This window comes from Perca flavescens, chromosome 14 (assembly GCF_004354835.1).
Source record: "Perca flavescens isolate YP-PL-M2 chromosome 14, PFLA_1.0, whole genome shotgun sequence".
In the NCBI taxonomy this organism is placed as follows: Eukaryota; Metazoa; Chordata; class Actinopteri; order Perciformes; family Percidae; genus Perca; species Perca flavescens.
This window is the reverse complement of record NC_041344.1, coordinates 16,178,205-16,202,942: the sequence shown is the minus strand read 5'-3', so window position 1 is coordinate 16,202,942 and position 24,738 is coordinate 16,178,205. Positions and strand designations below refer to the sequence as shown.

At 39.2% G+C, this 24,738-nt stretch overlaps 1 protein-coding gene across 1 annotated transcript in view; it reads right to left on the bottom strand.

Annotated features, from left to right (window-relative positions):
* Positions 1–24,738, bottom strand: part of csmd3b (CUB and Sushi multiple domains 3b) — a 289,126-nt gene that overhangs the window by 216,345 nt on the left and 48,043 nt on the right. Inside the window, exon 4 of the mRNA XM_028596859.1 lies at positions 5,781–5,978. Within this exon, the coding sequence (XP_028452660.1) occupies positions 5,781–5,978 (198 nt within the window). The remainder of the gene's footprint in view (positions 1–5,780; positions 5,979–24,738) is intronic.

Below are 24,738 nucleotides of genomic sequence, written 5' to 3'. Positions count from 1 at the left end.
TTGACGGCTGGCTCTCTGCCTCGTAACGTTACTAGCTGCTCCGCTACTCGTTTGTAGCGGATTAAATATCAGGTAATAATCAACTGTAAAGTAGCTACACCTTTTTAAAGGAAAAAAAAACACGTTGACCCCAATATTTAGTGGCAAAATCCATTGTTATGTCTACAAAATAATTTTAGATATAGTATAAGTTCAAGTCACCACTACCTCTGGTCAAAATATTGAATTAGTATCTCAATATATTGACTCAGTATCTCAGAATATAAACAAAGAATCTCAAAGCAATGAGAACATTCAAAATATTGACTTACAATCTCAATATATTGACTCAATATCTCAAAATATCTCAATATATTGACATAGTAACTTAGAATATTGACTAAAAATCTGAAAGTAATGACAAACTTTAAAATATTCACTTAGAATCTCAATATATTAACTTCTGCACACCGGCGTGCAAAGTATAACTTTGTATTATGAGTCTGGAGATCCTTTTTTCTTGTTGAAGGGGAAATCTATTCTTGGGACACATTTGTTTCTACTGTTTAAACTGAATTGTATTAATGTTGATAGTGTTTGGATGCTTTCAATGGTTTCTTCAAATTCTGCATTAGCAACATAAAACATAAACACAAAAAAACATTAAAAAAAATTATAAAATGATTAATCTTTACCCGGACAAGTGATTTTTGTTCATGGACAAGTGAAACGTAAATGTACTTGTCCAAAGGACAAGTGCCTCAAAAAGTTAATGTCAAGCCCTGTCCTAGGACCTCAAGAGGGAGCTGAACGTCAGCGTCCTCATCATCAAAAAAGCACAGCAGAGGATGTACTTCCTGTGGCAGCTGAAGAAGTTCAACCTGTCAAACACAATGATGGTGCACTTCTGCATTGCCATCATTTAATCCATCCTCACCTGCTGCAACTGCTAAGGACAAGGGCAGACTGCAGCGTATCATCCGCTCTGATGAGAAGGTGATTGGCTGCAATCTGCCCTCTCTTCAGGACCTGCACGCCTCCAGAACGGTGAGTTGGGCAGGAAAGATTGTGGCCCACCCCGAATAGAAACTGTTTGAACCTCTCCCCTCTGGCAGGAGGTTGCGGTTAATCAGGACCAAAACCTCACGACATAAAATACAGTTTCTTCCCCTCTGCTGTCAGCCTCATCAACAAGGCCTTGGACCACAGAGATGGGGACTCAAGTCTAGGACTCGGACTTGAGTCGCATTTAAGTCGCACAAAACAGTGACTTCAGACTTGACCCAAAAGACTTCAGACTTGACTCGGACTCGAGCTTCGAGACTCGTCAACAACCTGTTTTCATGCAATTATTGCTTTTTAAATCTAAATTTATTCATGTATTTCTTTTTTCTTTTATTGGCGCATATACATTGAGGAAACGTATAACGAGCTGCATGTCCACTGCCCTTTGCTATAATGTGCAACGTAACGCATGCGCTATGCCTATGTGCACGCACTCACATATCAAAAAATGCATTGACGATGGCAACACCAAGTCCTCCCGGAGTTGTGCCTTTTGTCATTAGTTTTGCTTTTAATAACTTCGTAAACAGTAGCAGAAGAGGTGTCAAAAGTATTCACATTCATTACTCAAGTAGAAGTATAGATACTAGGGTTTGAAAAGACTTTTGTAGAAGTTGAAGTATCAACTCAAGCTTTTTACTTAAGTATAAGTGTAAAAGTACTGGTTTCAAAAATACTTAAAGTATAAAAGTAAAAATAATGTAAGGCAGAGATTTTCAACAGGGGGTCCTCAGAGTCATTGCTTAAAAAACGTTGAAGACCCCTGATGTAAGGGGGAAAAAATGCCATTAAGGACAAAAGCTTAACCCCAAAACGTGGGGACACTTCCCCAAACCACGTTTTTCTAAAGGCCATAATGACTATAATAATGTTATATTAAAATCATACCTGCAAACTCAGAAGGACTGAAAAAGGTAACACACCTCTTCTGTGTTTTTCAGACAACGGCAGCTACAGTCTGGTGTTAGAATCCTCTCCAGTGAAATACAGACCCACTTTGACACCGTTTAGCTGTCAGCATTTTAACCGTGTTTACTCCAGCTGCTAGCTAACGGTAAGCTAACGTTACCTGTTGCCAACTGTAGTGTTAAATAGCGTCCCGTGCGGTGATGTTTCAGTTCCCTCTAACGTCCGTTTTCGGAGCATCAGAGAGAAGAGCAGTCATTTAAGTGGCACCTAAATAAGGCACCGAAATCCGCGTTGCTATTCGGTCCGGTAGATAGCGGTCGTTAAAGCACCGGTGGTGTATTAGCACCCCGGTCTGTGCAGGTGCGATGGATCGCGTACAAACCAATAGGGTGTCGGAATGGTATGTGTTTATACTTCTCATCCAACCACAATCAAATTCACTCTATTCGGATGGCGCGATTTGGATAGTTTTTTTTGAACGATGACGAGCCGGAATAAAAACAAGCCAAACTGAAATAGGAGTAACGAGGCTATTTTAAAATGTAAGGAGTAGAAAGTACAGATAATTGCGTGAAAATGTAAGGAGTAGAAGTAAAAAGTATGCTGTAAAATAATTACTCCACTAAAGTATAGATACCCACAATTTCTACTTAAGTGAGGTAACGAAGTATTTGTACTTTGTTACTTGACACCTCTGAGTGGCAGTAAGCGAACAGCTACATGCAAGGTGAGTGGCAACAAGATGAATGATACTGGATCAACAACATCAAACTTCATCAGTTATCTGAAAACGCACCCAAATAGGTCAGTCACTTGCTAATTTGAAAGAGACATTAAATTTAGCATATATGGTCACAGGTAACCATCGCAAAGTCAGGGCTCTAGAGTGCGACCAATTTGGTTGCAAATGCGACCAAAATTAGTAAGGGTGCGACTAAAATTTTTTATATATATATATATATATAAATTCAGGTGACTACTTCATGAAGCTCATTGAGAGAACACCAAGGGTTTGCAGAGTTATCAAAAAAAGCAAAGGGTGGCTACTTTGAGGAATCTAAAATATAAGACATTAACAAAAAAGTTATTTCACACTTTTTTGTTAAGTACATAATTCCATATGTGTTCATTCATAGTTTTGATGCCTTCAGTGAGAATCTACAATGTAAATAGTCATGAAAATAAAGAAACACATTGAATGAGAAGGTGTGTCCAAACTTTTGGCCTGTACTGTGTGTGTATATATATATATATATATATACTTAGTATAGTATATATCTCCTAGGCTATTTATTTCAGATAACTTTCATTTACATGTGTTGCAGCTGTATATTTTCAAACTGGTAAAGGAAACCCTGTCTTTGCATTTTATTTTAATCATAATCTGTTTTAATTAAAGAGCTTGTGAAAAGTGGCTTTGACTTAAAACTGAACATTTAGCCCACTTTTTAAAAAAATACAGAGCTATATATTGTGTATCGCCATTCAGTGTTAACAGCGATGCAAGAAAAAATTTGGGTGCACCTAAATTTTGTGCTGGTGCACCTAAATAAAAAAGTTAGGAGCACCAGTGCAACCAAGGCAAAAAGTTAGTCTGGAGCCCTGAAAGTGATGTGCTAATGCTGGGAACATTGTAGCCATATGATGTGACAGACAGGTTCATATTTCATCAGGTCCGAGGACTAGAGGGATGTGTTAAGTAGCAGAAGATTAGACTATACAATGTCCTAAATTGGAGACCCAATGTAAGTTCTGGAAAATTAAGCCAGCTCCATTAAAGCATACGTGATATTTTTCAATCAGTTCACATCCACTCTTGGCTGCAGTGCCCACATTTTATTTCAGAAAAAAAAAACATGATAGAAACGTTTAGCATTACTTTAGCTATTTCCCCCACCGAACTCTACACATTTTATGCAGATTTTATTAGTGGCAAGCAAAATAATTTCCCTACAGGACATGCTTTAGATTTAACAATACAGTGTTACGGACAGATCAGATGGCCAGAGATTTGAGACTTGACCTTGTGGCAAAAGACTTGAGACTTGAACTTGTCCCTCAAAGACTTGAAACTCGACTTGGACTTCCAAAAAATGACTTGTGAACATCTCTGCCGGACCCACACTGACAATGATTCTTAATCCCCGCGAGGTGTAAATGTAGAAAAAGATATGCATATGTGCATATGCATTCCTTTTTTAGAGGAACCAAGCAGCTCAGGGCAGATAAATTAGAACAGGTGTAACATAATGTTTTTTGTTCACCTGAGATTTTCTAAGGCTTCAAGGGTGTGGTCACCTATCAGCATATTCTGATCAGGAGCATATAGTGTTAAGGCTGTCAGACTGGATCTTCTTTTACTTAAAGACTTTACTTTACTTACCCCACCAATCAGTTCCATTCTCTGGCAACACAATCCCTCCCAAATACCGGGGTGCCCATGCAGCTGCCATCTGGCCACTCACATACAGTACATGTTGGTGACAGATGTTTCAGAATGCCCCTATTTTTTAAAGCACCACCCGGATCATTGTGACTAAACAGGCCCTTCTCCCGTCCGACTTCCAATCAAGATAGCCACAAGAGAGATGTATACCATGACAATGAACTAATTAGGCTGTTCATTTCTTATGGCTGTGATTAGCCATCACTTACTTGCCTAATTACTCATCCAGAAAAAAACAGACATACTGTAGGCCCATATGCCGTCGCCTTCAGTTCCTAGTCTGTCCCCCAACTACTCAGAAAACTATCTGCATCTCTTTGGCTTGTTTTACCAGTCACTCATTTATTCTGTCGCTCTGTCTTTTGGTGAGCTTTCATACTGGAGCACATTCATTTGTAAATGGGGGCCAATTTGAGCTGTTGGGACTCAACTAAATGGTCTGGCAAAGTAAAACAATAAGCTACCAGCGGCTGAAGGAGGCATAAAGCTGCAGATTGTGGGTGTGATTCAGTAGGATTGGTTGTACAAGCAACCCTCTCAATAACAATGGAGTTAATAACAGATATTTGATGAAAATATATATTTTTTTAAATGGATAGTGGTGCTTTAATGTAATCATTAGCTACAATGTTGATATGACAAGTGAATACATTCAACAATTTGTTATTTATATATAATTTATTTTTAGATGCTGCTCCTGCTGTTGTCATTTTAATATTGATTATTTTAAACTTAAACTGTACACCCACACATACAAGTTGATAGATTTGCATCCACCTACACAATATGGGGGTATATGTAGAAACAAATACAGTGAAAAATAGTTAGTCCGCAGCACACATACGGTAGTGTGTCATAGCATACAACACCATGTATACACACCATCTACATCTATCCCTGAATTCAAAAATGGATTATAGCATTCAGTACATTCCACATATTTGCCTCTCTTCCCCATAAATCTTTGGTTATAAAGTAAAGCATAAAGACACACACACACACACACACACACACACACACACACACACACACACACACACACACACACAAAAAACAGACACAATACAGACAAGCATTCCTAGATTGCCTGCCTGGCTCGCTTTCACATACACACACACACACAAAACAAATGCATGCATGTCTGTCTGTCGTTCTGTCTCTCTCACAGACACACATATACACGTAAGTTATATGAAGGGTTTTCTTCCAAAGCATTATATGCAATTTATTATTTCTATAATATTGTCAAGTGTTCTTTAGAAAAAAAACGTTGGTAGTAGTCTTTTGTTTTTTATAATTTGTTTTCATTCAATTAATTTTTATTTTAGATTAAAACACTTCATAGTCATGTACTTAAACATACAGGTTTAGTCGTCCATACCTCGACAAATTGGAGCAGGAAAGTCCCAGACGGCGGTGTTTCCTGTATTGGTAATGCAGGTGAGTGTGGCATGGCCGTCTAAGACGTAACCAGGAACACAGCTGTACCGCACACGGTCTCCCACCGCAAAACGTCCGCCACCACTTAGCACTGCTTTGGGTGGGACACCAGGGTTTCCACAAGACGTACTGTGGAGTTCTGCAGAGGTAGAGAGAAAATGAGAAAGGGGTAAGGATTTAGGCTTCTTCAATTTTGTTTTTTGAATTAATTGCATTAAAATGTTTAACTATGCATTTCCCCTAACTCGAGCGTCACTCAACCAAATAATATACCCAGCTCTTGCTCAGTGATGCGTTCAATCCAGAGACTGCATCTATCATTAAAAACACAGTTTCACAGACATTTGCATTGTGATGATGCCATTTAAATACATACACACAGCTTCACTATACACAGTTCTCACATCTTACCCTAAACACACATATAGGAAGTTCCTTAAGCCTATAGTTCTTTATAATACATATTGCCAAGCATGATGGCTGTAAAAGGATATTTTGACTGCACTTTCCGTCAAAGCAAACTGAACTCAGCCCCAGAGAAAGGGAGGGAGACACTATTAGTGTTTTATAGTTAATCACATTATTCCCTCTAGATACATTTACAGTTCTGTGCCTAAGACATATGCACAAGTGTGCATATAAACATGTGCGCGCACACACGCGCACACACACACACACACACACACACACACACACACACACACACACACACACACACACACACACACACACACACACACACACACACAGAAATGGTATTACAAGGTATTACAAGCCATAAACCAGGAAGTAGATGGGTGAACAGGGAACAACTCAAGTCTTATTGTTTGAACTTGATTGATACAACTATGAAACTGTTCAGACAGATAGGGGGTGAGGGAGACAGATTGGGTGAGTGGGAGGCAAGAGCAGAGAGATAGAAAGAGGGGGAGTTGTAAAAAAAAACGAGCAACAGGGATAGGCAGAGGATGCCCAACATGATAGATAGAACTATGAAACTACTTAGACGGAGGGAGGGAGAGAGGGAGGAATGGAGAAAGTTAAAAGGGAGGGGAAAGGGGAGAAAGGAAGAAATCATAGTGGTAGTGAGAAAGATTATGCTCAGTATGCTCCCAAATGAGAGGTGGAGATAGAGCTGCTCTTTTTCTTAAAATGTTACCAGAAAATCTGGAATTCTTCACTTCACACAAACTTTAAATACATGCTCAATAATCTTAAAATGAAAAGCTAGAGAACAGCTGCAGGGGAATCTTTTCCATGCTAACGGCAAACATGTGAAATTATCATTCACAAAGCAGACAGTGGGTAGAGAAGATTTGATGTCAGCAAATTAAACGATCGAGTGATTCTCAACCCCCCCCCTCCTCTCCGTACCTCCACTGTGCTGGTGATCACTCTAGGATTATATGGACATTTTGCAAGACAAACACATTTTCTAGAACAAAAATAACTTAACAACAGAAATTACTTTCCATTGCATTAAAACAAAAACACCCAAGAATGCCCTTGTGGGTTGTAGATAGTTGATATAAAGTTTCTGTTTAGGGTTTTCTTCAGAGGGTATATTTCATCTCGGTGCTCAGAGAGCATGGACAACATAAACGAGAAAGGAAAGTCGTTTTGCTAAAGACCCTGATAGAGCCCCCTCCCTCCAACCGCCATCCTCCTTATCTTCACACAGACACACAGTTACAGAGAAACGCACACTGACAAGACACATTTGGACACCAGCGCACATGCACATACACACACACCCAGGGTCATCCATCACTGTGGCGACCCCCCTGTGCTGTTTTGTGATTGGATGTCAGGTTGGCCTAGTGTTGCGATCTGTTGGCCTATTGATTTTTCCAGTTAGTGTGGCCCCACTCAGTGTCAGGATGTTTGGTTCAGTGTCCTATCAGACACACATACGTACACTGCCGGTCTGTTAGTGGTTCTGGGTACTATTACAAACACACACACACACACACACACACACACACACACACACACACACACACACACACACACACACATTCCCATCTTAGCCACCTGTTTTTGTTTTGTTTTTTACAGCTTTTGCTGCTTTATTTTTACTCTCTTTCTTCCTCCTATTCTGTGTCTCTGCTTCTTTAGCACCTTCCTTTTGTTATCTTTTTCTCCCATATCCTGTTTATTTTTTTATTTCTCCCCTTTTTCCCTCATTCTCTCTTCCTGTCACACTCTACTCATCCCCTCCCACTCTGTTTCTCCCTCCTCCTCAACTAAAAACTTTGATGTCCATCCATGCCACTATATCACCCTTTCTGTCCATCCCTTCATTCCTCCTTACTTTTTCTCCTTAGTTTATTGTGAACATCACATCACAGTTTCATTACACTAGTTTATTCAGTTGCCAGGGGCTACACCACACTCCTTTTCATGGTTTATTGCTGCCTGCCCTCTCTTATTTATTCTCTCTTACCCGCACTTCTTCCTCCTCTCTATTCTCTCTCTTTATCTATCTATCTCTACCTCTCTTTCCCTATCTCTGTCTCTCCCCAGTTTACCATAACCATGATTTCAGTCTCAGTTGCTTCATCACAAGCTGCTGCTTTTATGGGCCATCTGTAGAACTATTTGCATTTGTCTCTCTCTCACACACACACACACACACACACAGCTACTCTTTCTACCACACACACACTAAACCATTGCTACCTTTTCTACCACACACACACACAGACCAATTACTGCGGAGTCTGGGGTATAGGGAGCACGAGATGGAGAGGGAAGAAGTGAGATGGGAGAAAAAAACTGGGTTGTGGGTAAAATGCGAGAGCAAAGTGCTAAAAAAACAAAAAAACACTGCCCTGCTTTCAGAGTTTTTAGTGAGACAAATGACACCGCAGATTGGAGAGGGGGAGTAAAGGACAGCGAAGACATAGGGAGAGAGACAGAGAGGGAGACAGAAAAAAAGTGGCAGAGACAGAAAGGGATGATTCAATGAGTTTGGAGGTTTTACACCTCCGTCAGCAGTAACTTCTATAAAGGATGAACCAAGTTTGATAGCAGAACATAATGGATGCTGAAACACTTGAAAATAAAGCATGGAATCTGTTACAAGTAATCATGTACATGAATTTCCAATTATCTACATCTGAAAAATGATTTTCAGAAATTCTTCAAGACTTTTCCCATTAAAGATGTACAGTTTAGGACTGTAACAGAGTGGATGGATGAGCCCTGAGGTCTTTAACAAACAGATATGTGTTCTGGGGCACTTAGATCTATAAAAGATTTCACTGGCTGTCAACCTCCGAGTCAGTTGCCTGTCAGTTTGATTTGTTCAACCCTTTGACCAACTTTTTTACAGACTTGTGAGGAACTTCTGTCATAAACCGCTCTCCGTCCTTTAAGTTAATAAAATGTCTCTACATACAGTATCTCACAAAAGTGAGTACACCCATCACATTTTAGTAAATATTTCATTATATCTTTTAATGGGACAACACTGAAGAAATTACACTTGGCTACAATGTAAAGTATTAAGTGTACAGCTTGTATAACAGTGTAAATGTGCTGTTCCCTCAAAATAACTCTAACTAACATACAGCCATTAATGTCTAAACCGCTGGCAACAAAAGTGAGTACACCCCTATGTTCAATTCCCATAGAGGCAGGCAGATTTTTATTTTTAAAATTTAAATTAAATTAATTTATAAAATCATCTCTCAATGCAAATAAAACCAGCTATTAGGCTAACTGACAAAACCATGCCAATCTCTAGTTATGGTGAAGGGTATGTGATGATGTGGGGCTATTTTAGGGAACTTACATACACATAATGTTCTGGTTTTTACCCTTATTCCGAAAAACAGACAATATTCCGACTAAGCTGTTTACATGGCTAATGAGAGTGAATTTTTCACTAATATTCCCATTTACATGCAGCTGTGCAAAATAGGATTTTTTTTCAAAGTTTTCCACCGGTGGCAGACTTGTTTGACCGTGCGAACACAAACTTCCTCTTCCATTCCTTCAACCAACTTATTGAAAAGGTTGCCATTCTGATGTTCGCACATATCCAAAAACCTGTTGATAGCCAAGTCTTTCGTAACGTTTCGAAGTAGGTGTGTTTCCCTTTCCGACCGGAGATGTGGGCTTTTCTTTTAGGCATACATCTCTACCGCAGCCTTGCAAACTGTTTGCTAGTTTGTTTGTAGTACAACAACCATAGCAACACATAGAGGCAATCGTAAGCCGTAAACAGGAAGAAAAAAACAATTGAGACACATATTCCGAATGCGCTGTATACATGTCCAAAGAATGCCTCTAAAACACAAATAATACCGTCATATCCTACATGACTTAATCAGAAAATGTTAAATTCGGAAAAAGGCTTTATTCAGAATATCCAAACGGAATAAGCCGTTTACATGACCTGTATCAAATTCGGAAAAATGGTTAAGAATAATAGTGAAATACTCAATGCATACTCAATGACATTAGTCTGTTTATAATACTATAAAACTATTCCACAGTGTACATTTAGCTTATTGTATATGACAATAAGGGGTGACCCCAAATACCGGTAGTCGACAATTTAACGATTCGATCTAAGGAGCCTGATTTGAAAATGTGGTTATGATGCAAAGGATTGTTACATTCAGGCCATATGTATATGATTTATTGGGTTTCTCCCAATAGCTCATGAGCCTATTTTGGAATACATTTATTAAACAGAGCACTCACTTAAAAATGAAGCACTAGCAGGTAGCATTAGCAGAGCGCTAAATATTTTTAGAATTTATAAATATTTCTCTGTCAAAATCAGCAGAGATTTAAGGTTATGCAGCCTCATAAAACACTTATTGTATTGTACATTATCGTTATTATGAAGGCATTATAAAAAAAAACACAAGTAAAATGCTTTAAACAACAGGTCCACAATAGAGCTGTTGTTTATCTGCTCTCGTCCTAGTTTTACACAAGACTGGATTATTTGCTTTTGTGACTAAGGTTTTTTTTGGAGAGAGGATCATACAGAAAGAGAAACAGATATGAAATAGATATAAGAAGTAATATATCCTCCTGTTTCATTTCAGCTCTCGCAGTCTTCCCAAATGTGTGTACATGACTATATGTACAGAACTTTCAATTAACTGCACAAAACTCTTCAGAAAAGTTCAGATGAGGTTTAAGAGGTTACATTGCAGTTTGTGAAACAGGAGTGTTATGGTTGAAAAAAATAATCCATTTTTGAGCCCATTTTGCTCAACTATAATACATCCATATATTTGTAATATTGACAGTGGAAACTTTTCTCCTCAGACAATCCATCCATTGTTAGAAAGTTGCTGCAGAGCTGTCACACAACTGTCATTCATACAAGGATTCAGGCGATTTCCTCAAATTCTAGCTATGGCAGCTCAACAATCACAAATAGGATAATATGGAATTATTCTACATGGCTGTGTGCTTTTTAATATGAAAAGATTAATGCCAAGATGAGAAATCCACCATTTGAAAATTGTGACACCTTTCTCTACGAAAGCATTAACAGCATTAAAGATATATAACACCACTGAAAAGCTCATTATTAACGGAAAAAAAAGACTGATACAGTAGAAAGGAACTAAGGAAGGAAGGAAAGCAGTGTTTCTTTTTACTATTTTAAACCAATAATAAATAAGTGTGTTAAACTACTGCATGCCTCTTCCTCATAAAAGCTTAAAGAGTGTGATAAAGATGGAAAAAGAGGCCAACTAAATTGGAGTTCATAAGTAGCTAGCAGTGAGCTTGATAAGATTAGTTAGGGCAGAGCACACAACCCATCATTGCTGATGATAACCAAACATCACCATTCCCCGTCCAACAAGAGGAACAGCAGGGAAAAAGACTACGGACCCTACTCCACACAAATTCCCTTTGAGTCTTGAGTCCTCAGAGTCTTATTTGGTAATTTAAAAAATACTGATTGGGGAAGATAGTCTAACTGCCAAACTGGAAAGGAAATACCTACAAAACACTGGTGTTAAAAGTATGAAAGTAAATGTATTTGAATTATATTTGCAAAACCTTGTGTCTCTCAACGACTGCTGGTTAGCATAAAATTTACGTTTACGTTTTATGATACTGGTCAGCTCAATGTCAAGTATATTTTAATGGTCACTGTGCATGCAAAATGATTTAATCAAAATAACTAATAAAGACACACTTTTACATAAATGCAGTGAAGTGAATAGTATGGTCCTCTTTTGAAATGTATTGGAGTTAAGTGCAAACTTTCACATGATAGAAATACACAATTAGAGTCAGCCGGGTGGAGATGCAATTCAATGAGACTGTTAATCATTTTGGAGAAAGACAATAACCCTGTCCAACACAATTACCTCATTTTTGTGGATAGAATATCCATCTAAGAACGTTAGTTGAAAAGATGTACTCAGGATTTTTTCCAGCCTTACAATTTCCCTGTATGTAATTATATGAGCAGATAATCACGGCAGTCTTTGTCTGCTCACGAAGAAACGTGAGAATGTCAATTATAAGCCCTTTACCTCCACTTTACCGGTGTGTGTGCACGCTCTAATGACTGTGCTTTGTGTGTGTATTTGTGTCTGTGTGTCGAAGTGGGTATAGCTCCTTGATGTGGTGATCAATGTTTCCCTGAGGCCTGGCTCAATAAACCATTAGATTTCCCCCTAAAGACATCCTGCCAACAGAACTTCATTAGACACACACACACACACACACACACATACATACAAAGAAAAAAAAAAATACCACACAAACCCACTAATTGTCCTGTGTTTACAGGCTGCAGCCATCAGGCTTGAATGAGATCATGGGTTAGTTTGTTTGATTCTGCCTTTTTTTACACTATCTGCTATCGTTTGATCTGACCTGTAAGGTCTGACTCCATCTTGTTGAAGAGCAAAACAAATAAGCTCCATCGGACTTGACTGAATAAAATTGAACAAGGCCCAGTGTTTACAGCAGAGATCTTCAACAGGGGGTCCACGACCCCTAGGGGGTCCTCAGAGTCAGGGGGGCCGCCAGATTTTTGTTTTGAAAGTTTTTTCCCCCCAAAATTAAAATATTTCTGCATATACATTAACATGAATTGAACATATTTGTAAAAAACAACAACAACCCCAACAACACTGATGATATGCTTACTGGCCTATGGGTAAGGTAGCCGCTATGGTAGCCATCCATAGATGCAGTTAAGCTTATGGATTCACTCTGCCTTCCACGTGTATGACACATGTTTGACACATGATATTTGAATATGTAAATAGTAGCTAATTATTGTAGGGCACCATAAGAAGATATGTGTATAGGCCACCCCAACGTTATTTTAGGCCCAGTTTATCATGTAACTTGATTTTATACAGCATGTGTAGTAGGGGGTCCCTGCTCGTCTCTCTTTCAAGTTAGGGGTCCAACCCTAAAAAGATGTTAAAGATCCCTGTTTACAGGCATTGCAAAAAGCTTTTTATTACACTGATGGTCATATTAAAGAAATACATTGGGACTTTTGGCAATTACAATTCTGGGAAATACAGCATTATCGTTGTGTCCTGCAATCTACTTATTTACTTACTAACTGTAAGATTACACCTTTAGAGTTAGAGCTAGTAGCAGTGTCCTCATGCACAAAGGTATGCTCGTCTATACATTTAAAAAGGTCAGAATACCATTCAGCTCTGACGTACTATTAGTCTTTATATCAAGGGGCTACACTGATTTAAGTCAGGTCCCGATTTGCTTTCCTCTCTCTCTAACTGACCCTTCTCTGTCTCACACATCCATCTCTCCCTCCCACCTCTTCTCTTATCTCTTCTCACAGCCACCCCTGTCCTCATTATTAATTAAAAGTGTGTGTGTGTGTGTGTGTGTGTGTGTGTGTGTGTGTGTGTGTGTGCAGGCACTTGTGTGTGCTCATCGGGCTTCAGTATTAATTAAAGGTGTGAATGCTAATTGGTCAGATCAATAACGGGTCGTTAGGACTCAGGGGCCTACAGCCAATAGGAAATCGTTATGTGTCTGACATCACTGTCACTCTGCTAAAGCTCCACTGCCCTGTGACACATGCACGCACAAACACACACACACACACACACACACACACACACACACACACACACACACACACACACACACACACACACACACACACACACACACACACGCACATACACACAGAGTTGTACTTATACTCACACTACTGTCATCTTGAAAGATAGGTTCCCTTAAAGGTTGCGAGAGACAGACAGAGAGTTCAGAAGCAGAAGAGGTTAGCAAGACACAACTGGCACAACTTACGGTGTGTTCCTAAAACTAAATCAATATCCATTAAGGAAACCCAGAGAGAGGGAGCGGGAGAGAGAGAGAGGGCGAGAGAGAGAGGTTTTCAAAAAATAAACTGATGCGATAGTTGTCATTGAACAGAACTGAGTAAATGTGTACTCTCAGAAGGCCTGTGCTGATCAATACCCCTCTTTCTCTCCCCTACCAGATACCTTCTTTTCAAAACTCCTCTTTAGCCTTTGAATCCATCCTCTCTCTTTTGTCTAAGGCTTCTCATGAACCATTGTCAGTATGATATTTAGATAGATAACTATGAACAAACACCAACCTAGACCTCAGCCTGAATATTATTAGAGAAGAGAAGAGAAGAGAAGAGAAGAGAAGGAATTTTACAGAACTGGCGGTTTACTTGATGGGATAAAAACATGCTGGTCTAAAGCTGGCACAATTTGCCATTTCAGACCAACCCAAACAGACGCCTCACCATTATGCCCCAACTAACCACCGGTGGCAATACTTCTACCAATATAAATTGAGTTTGTGTGAAACTTGGCTCTACAAATAAACTTTAAATTCACCACAACTTTGACAGTTTGACAAGGATGCAAAGGCATTGCAAAGAGCCAACAGACAACCACATTTAAAGATGAAAATCAGCTTTCCTCTAACTTTGCACTCAGGATGTTTCACCAAGAAACTTGCTTGGCACATTCACCCTCTCTTTTGTTATCATCATGACCCCAAGGCTTTTCCTTCAGCTCAAGACTGTTAATGCCGGGGCGGCCTCTAGCTCACCCAGTAAGTGTTCGCCCCATGTTGGCCGAGTCCTGCAGTGGCGCAGGTTTGAATCCGACCTGCTGCGTGTCATCCCCCATCTCTCTCCCCCTTTCATGTCTATCCACTGTCACTATACAATAAAGGGAAAAGTCCCAACAACAAAAAAAAAAAAGACTGTTGATCATTCCACCTAAGTCTGCATCATAGGTGTAATGAACATTGTTAACTGTAGAGGTCACTAGCAGGGCTCTTATTGTCTTACTGTCACTCTTCTATATATCTCCAATTCCTTCAGACAGGCCTTTCACTTGTCCTTAAACCAACTGACACCAAGTGAGCAGACTACGCAGGGCTATACAAGGTTAATGTTACAGTAAGTGCTATATGAAACATTAACTGGTAACCCATGTACATATATCATTGCCTGTAGAGACAGTCATTGTCATTGCCAGTGTGTGTTGCTTGGTTGTACAGTCGAGGTGAGCTAGCTAGTTTTGCACATGTGTGTTTTCCAGAATGTGCACGATATGTAATAGCTGTGGTTACTGTAGCGTAACTTATTAAATTTTACGTCAAGAGACCCCCTGGAAAGCTGACTGACAGATGCCGGCACACATACAAAAATACACGGACAAGCACACACTCAAATACACCTTAACTGTGAAACTAACCAAGCAAAACTGACACAGCTGAGTAATCATATATATATATATATATATATATATATATATATATATATATATATATATATATAATATTATAAAATGTAATATTAATCTCTCCCATTGACAAAATAAAGGATAAAAAAATGAACGGAAATAAATTGGTCAATATCACATCAACAGGCACCGAGCCACACACAAATAGCTTGTTTTCTCATTATTGTTACTCCCAATAATGGGTGCTGAGTAACATCAACACCTAAATTAACAGGTTCTACCTTGCACAAAGTGTTGACAAAGAGGTTCAAACGAGGATAAGAATTCAATTCAACCATATAACTTGACTTTATGAGACAAGCTGCTATGGCTGTTTTAGTTGATTGGTTTAAATACCTGACATGGGCCCTGATCCCAAATCTGGTCAATGGATGGATTCAAAATCATTCTTGTTGAAGTGACATCAAATGCACAGTATGGTTGCAGCCTTTACACTGAAGTAGGTTACACTTCAAGATATAAGCAGCCAGCCTCTGTCCTGTCTCAGTTCCTTCAACTCATTTACTGTACACTGTGTCCCTTTTAATCTCTCCCTTCTGCTTTGATCTCCTCCTCTGTCACCATTCTTTGTAACATTAGTGCAGTACAACCAAACATCAACCACAACCTATGTGTATTTGGGGGTGCACAGTCACTGGGGAATCAATTTGTAACAAATTTGTTCTTTTCATCCCAGGACAAGACTTCAACAATTGCAACTATCTGTTGTGACAGACACAGATATCACAAGATAAAAACGCTGTCTTCTAACCGCTGCAAACAAAGAGTTTAATACGGAGTGTCTATTTGCACCCCCGGTACAAATAGCCTCGGCCACACAGCCGAGCTATTTACACACTGTGACGTAACAACAATAAAACGTTGCTTGCGTGCACCGAAATCATGGCGGACGTTCATCTTCCATGACTGCAGAAACTGGCATATTAGGGAAGTTTTGTCTCTAAAGTTTATAACAATTGAATTTCTAGCGGAAAATGGATACTACAGTTGCGCTGTCTTCAGTGAAAGCATACAACCGTTAGTTTGTTAGTTAGTATCTATTTTTTTGTATACAGTATGGTTACCTAGCAACCAAGGCTTGAAGAAACCAAGTGGTTAACAGTTGTTCAACATCCTGAAAGAACTGTTAGGTGAGTGGTTAGTACGCTTACCTTTGGTATGGGAGTTGGGAGTTTGATACCCCTGTGTGGTGATCTTATTTTTTTTTTTTGCAGGGTGGTAGGGGAAGACTCATGAATATGCCAAAGTTCCATTACAACTTATGGAAGATGTTAAAAAAGTTGAAATGCTGTTAGAAAAATACATCTGTATTTTAGAGAGTGGTCATGAAGTCTCATACATATATGTTAATTAAATCAACAAGATGGCAAGAACTTCAAGTCAAAGTAGCAACATCATTAGGTGATAGGGTCTGACACTGAATACTCATGTTACGATGTAATCTCCAATATTCATGTATGAAATTGGGCAATACTCTCGACAGCAAGTGTAAGTGGAAATAGTTCCATCAGCAACAACCAACCCTGTCCTATTAGAATAAGGGCAATAGTTTGGTTATTACCATATGTAAGCATATTCATTGTGAAAGCCTCCAATTCCAGACTGTATCAAAATAGGGAAAACAAATCTAATGAATCATGTTGTGCAGTGGAACAAAGCTGCTGTGTTACTGTACTTTCTCCTGCTATACAGCAGTTCCCCTTCCAAGGAGACAGTAGTTAAGATGTTAAAAGCAGTGGGATAGTGAAGTAACAAAATCTGCTGATAGAAAGCAGAAGCACAGGGGCTGGAGAAAACAGCGCTGATAGTAATTTAAACAATTAATTAGACCATTAAATATTGAGCAAAACCCCCATGGAATGCCCTTAAATTATAAAATCTGCTGATGAGAAGCAACTAAAGGAGGCTAGAGATCATCCTATCCTGTTGATGTTCCTTATCACATTTTATGGGATGGTGTTATATTTGGTCAAAATCCTCTTTGATTGGCTGACAGTTTGAGGGATATGTTTTGTCTAAATCCTCCTTCGGCGTGTTGTCTGATTCATGGCATCAGAAACTGCCATGTCAGCATGACCCTGCTCATTTTCTGGTTATGCTAATCAAGTGACATCCCTTCCTGTTTGGCAGGATGAGCTGATTGGATGGGCCGAGGTGGTAACCCTGAAGGGAGGCCATTTGATTGGTTGGCTAATATAAAGCTGAATAATGGACTGACATTGGCCAGGAGGCCGTATTATTATCAACACACTTACATACACACATATACACCCACTGCTGCAGCAGCACACAAGCACACTACCACACACACTGATATTAACTATGTACTAGCAAAGCCTATATTTTAGTCAAGTGGCCAGTGGAGGTCTGACAAACCTGAATATCAAATCAATATATCATTTGATGTAATATCTATCCTGTCCTGGCACATAGCCGTTTGCTATAATTCCATCATAGTATTTAATATCATTCAGATATGAAGCCAATATATAATTTGCTGGACTTCTTTTAGTGTCAAATTCCTACCTTGCCAATTTAGGCACTGGAAGATTTTACTCTACAGATTTTACAGTACTCTGATTACCTTATCCAGATATCAGATTGATGTCTACTTTTTGGACAATATTTGATGTTAGACACCCATCCTTTGCAGGCACTAACCCATTTGGCAGCTTCTTTAAATACATCTGTTATCAAATTGATTAGTTACATCCAGGTATCACATATATTTGTCATTTGCTGGATTTGTGATGTGAGGCACCTACAGTATCCTGCCTAGCCAGATAGGCAGACACTTGGCAAGCATTAACTGTAATTACATTATACAAACATCAAATTGATACATTGTGTGGACAGTTGAAGGCCTGACACTGAGAGATTTGGCAGCTATTTTGTACAATACCATTATAGAATTATATACAACAATCCAGATAACCAGCTAATGTATGTTTCTTTTGACAATGCAGGGTAACCTTGTGGAGTCCCACTTCTTTCTGGATAACACAGATAATCTAACTCACTGTTTGTTGCTATATGTATTCAAGGGTTGCCGTAATAATTAGTTTTTCTCACCTACCGTGCCCATTCAGACAATGAAAGATCTGGCAGTGTATTCTATGTAATCTGTCATAAACAACATAATTAAGGGTGGTTGTCATAAGATTGTGACTGAGCAAATAGATAGATGTTAGATAATTTGCAGTTTACTTTAGTCTCCAGTGAGTTGCAAATACGGCATGGCACTATGGCCACAGATAAGAACATTGTCAAAAGTCCAAAATCACTTATTTCTAGGAGGCACTGGTGGTTGACTGACATTTGTATAATTTATTTTAGGCCTTTGTTTTTGACAGGATATCTTACACATGAAAGAAGAGAGAGAGGGGGAAGGACATGCAGCAAAGGGCCACAGGTCGGAACCAAACCCACGGCTGCTGTGTCGAGGACTGAGTCTTTGTATATGGGCGGGCGCTGTACCAGGTGAGCTACCAGGCGCCCAACATTTGTATAATTTATTTCTCATTGTGTTTTTTATACTTTTATGGACACGGTCCATGTCCCGTCCATGGCAGTACAGCACAGTCAAAAGTGGAAGATGGGTAGATGGAGACATGATTTAAAAACCTATATTTTCCTTCAAAATTCTGTTTCATACATCTGCTTTCCTTCTGTGTGTGTGTGTGTGTGTGTGTTTGTGTTTTGATTGATGCTCCTGCGTTGAAGCTGACCTTGCAGCGGTTGGAACATTAAGGACCTGCATTTACACTGCAGATAATGAAACACACACACACACACACACACACACACACACACAGCTTTAAAACTGCATTGATTTCTCCTGTTCAACTAGAAAGCATAGAACATCCCTCCAGGATTTCGCAATGTCACGGTCGCAGCAATTCACGCGAATTCAACCAATCACTGTGAATTTGGTGCGACTCGCAATTTTGACCAATCACTGCAACTTTACCGCAAATTTGACCAATAGCCGTAGACTTTCCCGCGACTTCAACCAATCCCAGCAGTCCCTCGTGCCAGACTTGCGTCAGTATGTGAATCTGGGAGCCACTGACCAAGCGGAAGTGAGAACAGGTTGACGTAACACGTACGTCATCAAATTAATTTCCTTGTTTCTGATATGAAGACAAAATGTGTGTGACTCGAACATCCGCCTTTGACTCTTTTCCTGCTTATGTGCTGATTAGCTAGATAGTTGCTGATTAGATCTCATAATGGGCCGGGTATGTAGCGCACTGCCATGAGTCCATGACACTAATGTCTGATTACTCCACATTGTCATTGTGATATTTTGTGATTACATTCTGAATCTGCAACGTTCTCTGTCAGGTAAATCAGTAAGTTAGTAGTAGGGTATACAGGGGAGTTGCATATGAAGTGGTTTGGGGTACTTCTGTAAGTAATTTTGTGGTACAATTTGGTTTTCTACAAGAGCAATACCAGAGACCAAGTAATTGGCCCGTTCCAAACACATTTTCAACAGGCACTGCACTACTATGTTCAAATTTGATTAATTCAATAAATTATTATTTTTGTCTTAAATCCACCAGCCCTTTTCATATTATACCAACATTTGCAGCATCCTTAGCCTTTTTGGTAAGGTTACTAGGAAAACTCAGAGTATTTTTACTCTCCCTGAAATAAGTTTCCTTTTTATTTTTAAAGAATTATACCAAAAAAACATTTTTTTGCAATTTTCACTGTCTCTCGCAACTTCATAGCAACAAAAATACAAAAGACATTGCAACTTTTATTGCAACAAAGCTCCCACAAAATCAAGCATTTTGGGCCCAAACAATCTCAAAAAGAGGCCGCGAAATCCTGGAAGGACTGATTATTACAGAGAACTCTTCTCTTCTTCTGTCCATTCCTATTCCCTCTGTTCTGCTGTCTCAGTGCAGGTTTGCTTTTTTTTTTTTTTTTTCTTCTCTTCTATATTCTGTTAAATTTCTCTTTCTTCGACCTCTTCATTTAATTGCTCCTTGCTGCTATTCATTACTTCTAATACACAGTGTACCCCTCTGCCATCTCACTTGTTTTCTCCCCTCTCAAATCTCACATACTTCACACTTGCCTGCTGTACAGTATAAACATGGGATTACATAAAACACATGCATATATATTGTACACTACACACACAAACGCACACACCCACAGTTGTATATGTGTGTAGGCACACACGTTTACTTTTGTACTGGGTCTATTGTGGGTGCTAAATATGTGTATTGAGCTGTGTACAATGTGTGGGTGAAAATAATTATTTATACAGAATTATTTTTTGAAATTCATGTATCTTTTATATTACTATATGTTATCACCTTCCAGATCATATTAAGGTGCAGCTCCTTCAACTAACCTCCACTATTAGGGTCACCTTCTCTTTCCCATTATGTCATTAACTGACTGGTATTCAATTGTTGAATTGAGGGAGGGAGAGAGAGAGAGACGGGATGATCAATACAAGTGAGAAAGACAACAGACAGACACACAGACAGATGGAGGGATGATAGATAGGAGTGGATATTATCAGTCCCCTCAGGTCTCTTTGATAAAGATCAGAGAAGCCACAGCCAGAACCTCAATCACATTCACACGTGGACGCACAAACACACACAAACACTGTGCAATATACATCACTGATGCATGCAAAACTTGACTTTTACACTCCGATCATGTTCAAGTCACAGAGACTAGAGTAAAAATCAATCAATCAAGCTGATAAGGGATCAGAGACAGAGAGAAACAAATGGTGGAATGCTCCTTTAATGGCTGCCTCTTAATATGGATGCAAACATTTTTTGAACTGAGATTTAGCCTCATGACACACTGCTGTTCTGTTTTCACCAGAACATTGCCCATCAGCTGCAAAATCATTCAAATTTCACATTTCATGAAGTGTTTCCTCTGAGGCGCCTGTTTCAGTGGCCATGCATGCAGCAGTCTGATCAAACAAATCAATGTGAGGATTGAATGTAGTTGGCTTGTGTTTACTGCTGTGACTGGCAAATAGTGATCAAGCCTGAAACATAGCATAATTGATGCAGGAGATGAAAAATTTAGGAAAGCTTTCTCAATGAGAGATGTTTACTGAATTATATGTGGAAAGCAATAAACCCTGTTCTGACTTAAACAGCACACTTTTCTTGACGCTTTTGCATCAAAGTAATTTTGTCAAGTGGTTCCCAGGTGGCCATATACATGTTTTATGGACCCGGAGGGAGCAATGACCAAACAGGCAAATGGCTTTATAATCCTGGCCCTCTTCTTTTGGTTTACTTAACTTATTTGTCCTCCTTATTTTCTACAAAGTGGTGGCGAAACATATGTAAATCAAAGATAAGTAAATCTAAAGATAAAATGGATACTGAACACAGTGTCAGTGGCTGTGGATTTTTACATTAAGTGCAGCTTTTTTGTATTTCCTATTGTCTGTATTAAAAGAAAAAGTTTCCAAGACAAACAAAGATCCCATTAAAAGCAAAACAATTACAAAATACAGCACACGTGGCCACCTTTATGTAGCTTACAAATACAGTACCACTCAGTAGATCCATATTAGCCTCCTACTTCTTTGTTGGGTTAACTTTCTGTTTGATTTCTATCATTTGTAGGCACCCACTGTTGAAGTCAGTCTAGTCGAATCAAGGACTTCTTATATTTGGTGGTTGTCGCTTTGCTTACGGAGGCTTTGAGCTGACTGAATGAACAGTTTTCTTTACTCTCATCGAGTGACTTCTTAAAATACATGAACCATCCATACTTTAAGGAAAACAACTGTCTCAAATATCTCCACTTCCTTTCATCTTCTTTAAAACTCTGAATTTCAAACAGACTGAACTGCTATTATCAAAAACAGCAGCACATTGTTTTGAGTCTAAATAGCAACTCCAAAATAGCAAAAGATTTCATATTTACAAGAGGGTGAGCAAGTGTCTGCAGTCATTTTTATTTTGTCAAAAGATTGCAATCTAGACAATCAATGAACCACAGCACCTTCTGCTGTCTTGACATACCCAAAATTTGAACATGATTGGACTTCTCTGATGTCACAACAGTGTAATGTCAGAAGAGCTGTTAATATAACCAGAGTATAAAGAAAAATGTCAAAAAGTTAACCTGTAATCCCGAGGTACAGTACCCAAAAGGGTTATGTGATTTATTATAGGTCCTGTATCTGTAGCTGCCATAACGTTATGGACAAAAATCATTCTATTGATATAGTGAGCGCTGACTTCTGAGTGAAGTGAAGATTTCTGCTAGCCCCCTCCTAAAATATCTACTAAATCATTAATATCACGCTTGTAGCTGAGTAGGTTCAGGAAATGACCAGAAAGTCGCCGGATCGGCTTTAAACCTCTGTGGGTAAGTAACACTCCGCATGATATTATGTGGAACTGATGGATAAATGCCCAGATGAAGAAGGGTCCATCGATGCATGTGACATCTGGCCCAGTAAGAGCTCCCAAAGCGTTTAACCTGCTGCCAGCAGCTTCTGTTTGTTTGCAAAATGACAATTTTAAACCCCAAAAAAGATGAAGGGTAAAGAGTGGACAGATTGAAAGGTCATTCCACCTTTTATCTTATTTCATTTGAACCGAAGCCACTTCTTCCATCCCAGCATCAGTCAGAATTTATATCTCCACTTCCTTTAGAAGCCAGCTACTCCAATTAAACCACGTTCAAAAGGAAATCAGGCCATTACTTAAAATACAATTATTTTTATGAGATTTAATGTAATGTGCCAGACTTTGATTTGTGTTGAATAGATTATGTAGGAACCTGCTATTCCTGCTATTGTTAAATATGATAAAAGAAACATTTTGAGTGTGTTTTGCACCTTTAGCCATTTTTTCCATTGAATGGGTTTCTTTTTTGTCCCCCTCTTCTGTATTTTATTAGTCTTTGTTTATGCCTTCTCTTGAGGCACTATGTAAAGTCTCTGCGGTAAGTGTAAATGAAGGTAAAAAGTGTATTACTGTTAAATCATGGAAAGGAGCAAAACAAGCAGTGGATATAACGTAAGTCGCGAGGAGGAAAAAGAGCAGAAGTGAAGAGAGGTTGGAGATGAGGGGAGTGAAGTGAAATCTCTGCTGACTTGTTAGTCCCAAGGCAGCATGTTCTAGGATGAAGAACATGTTCTCCAGTCCATGTTCTGAAGAAAAGGATTACATCTGGCAGCTGTGGGTCTGCGTGTGTATGGTATGCATGTCCACGTCTGTATGTGCTTTCGATGTTTGCCCGTATCTCTGAACACACGGACGCGTCTAAATGTATATTGTATGAATATGGGTAATGTACATGGATGGTTGAGGTTAACGTGGTCTGATGGTATTTTAAATAGTGTGTCTCTGTGTCTTGCACAAACAAGCGTTCTGATTCCTGTACTCCACAGTGGGTGCCTCTTCTAGACTGCATTAAGATCAGAAACCATGCCTCTTCTACAATACACACAACGCACTTCAAACACAGCTCCAACTTTCTTCAATCACACACAAATAACTAACTACAGGCCTAAAATTAAAGAGAAAATTCACCTACAGAACTTTATCTGTAAGGGATAATGTAGAGCAGTCCTGCATCACCCTGTCAGGGTTCTTATTCTCAATAATGACTGTCTCGCTCTACATTATCCCACTCATTACACGGCTACTCATACAGAAGTTAAACGCTGAGAACGCCTGCTTCTTGTTCAGGACGATTAACATTACCGCTGATGAGCACCGCTCTGCGGCAAAAGCCAGATCACCCTGGTGTATGTGAGCTAACCATGGAGCTAAGTAATGCTCTGTTTGCACTGTTGCCATTATCACTGTTAGCGCTCCCCGTAACCTCCACCTTGTCTCTCCCTTTGATCCAGGGTTTTTCCTGCATAGAGAAACTTTTGGCGCCCCCTAAAGAGGTTTATAGCCAGCGCCAAAGAAAAATCTGCAGCGCCAAAATGTCTGATTTTCACCAGCCAGCCTTCCTCTCATCCACAGCTGTTATATTTAACACATGCGACTGTATCGTTTTGAATGGAACTGAACGCAATATATATATATATATATATATATATATATATATAGTGCTCCACCAGACTGCTGTCTGTCCATACGGCCGTCTGAC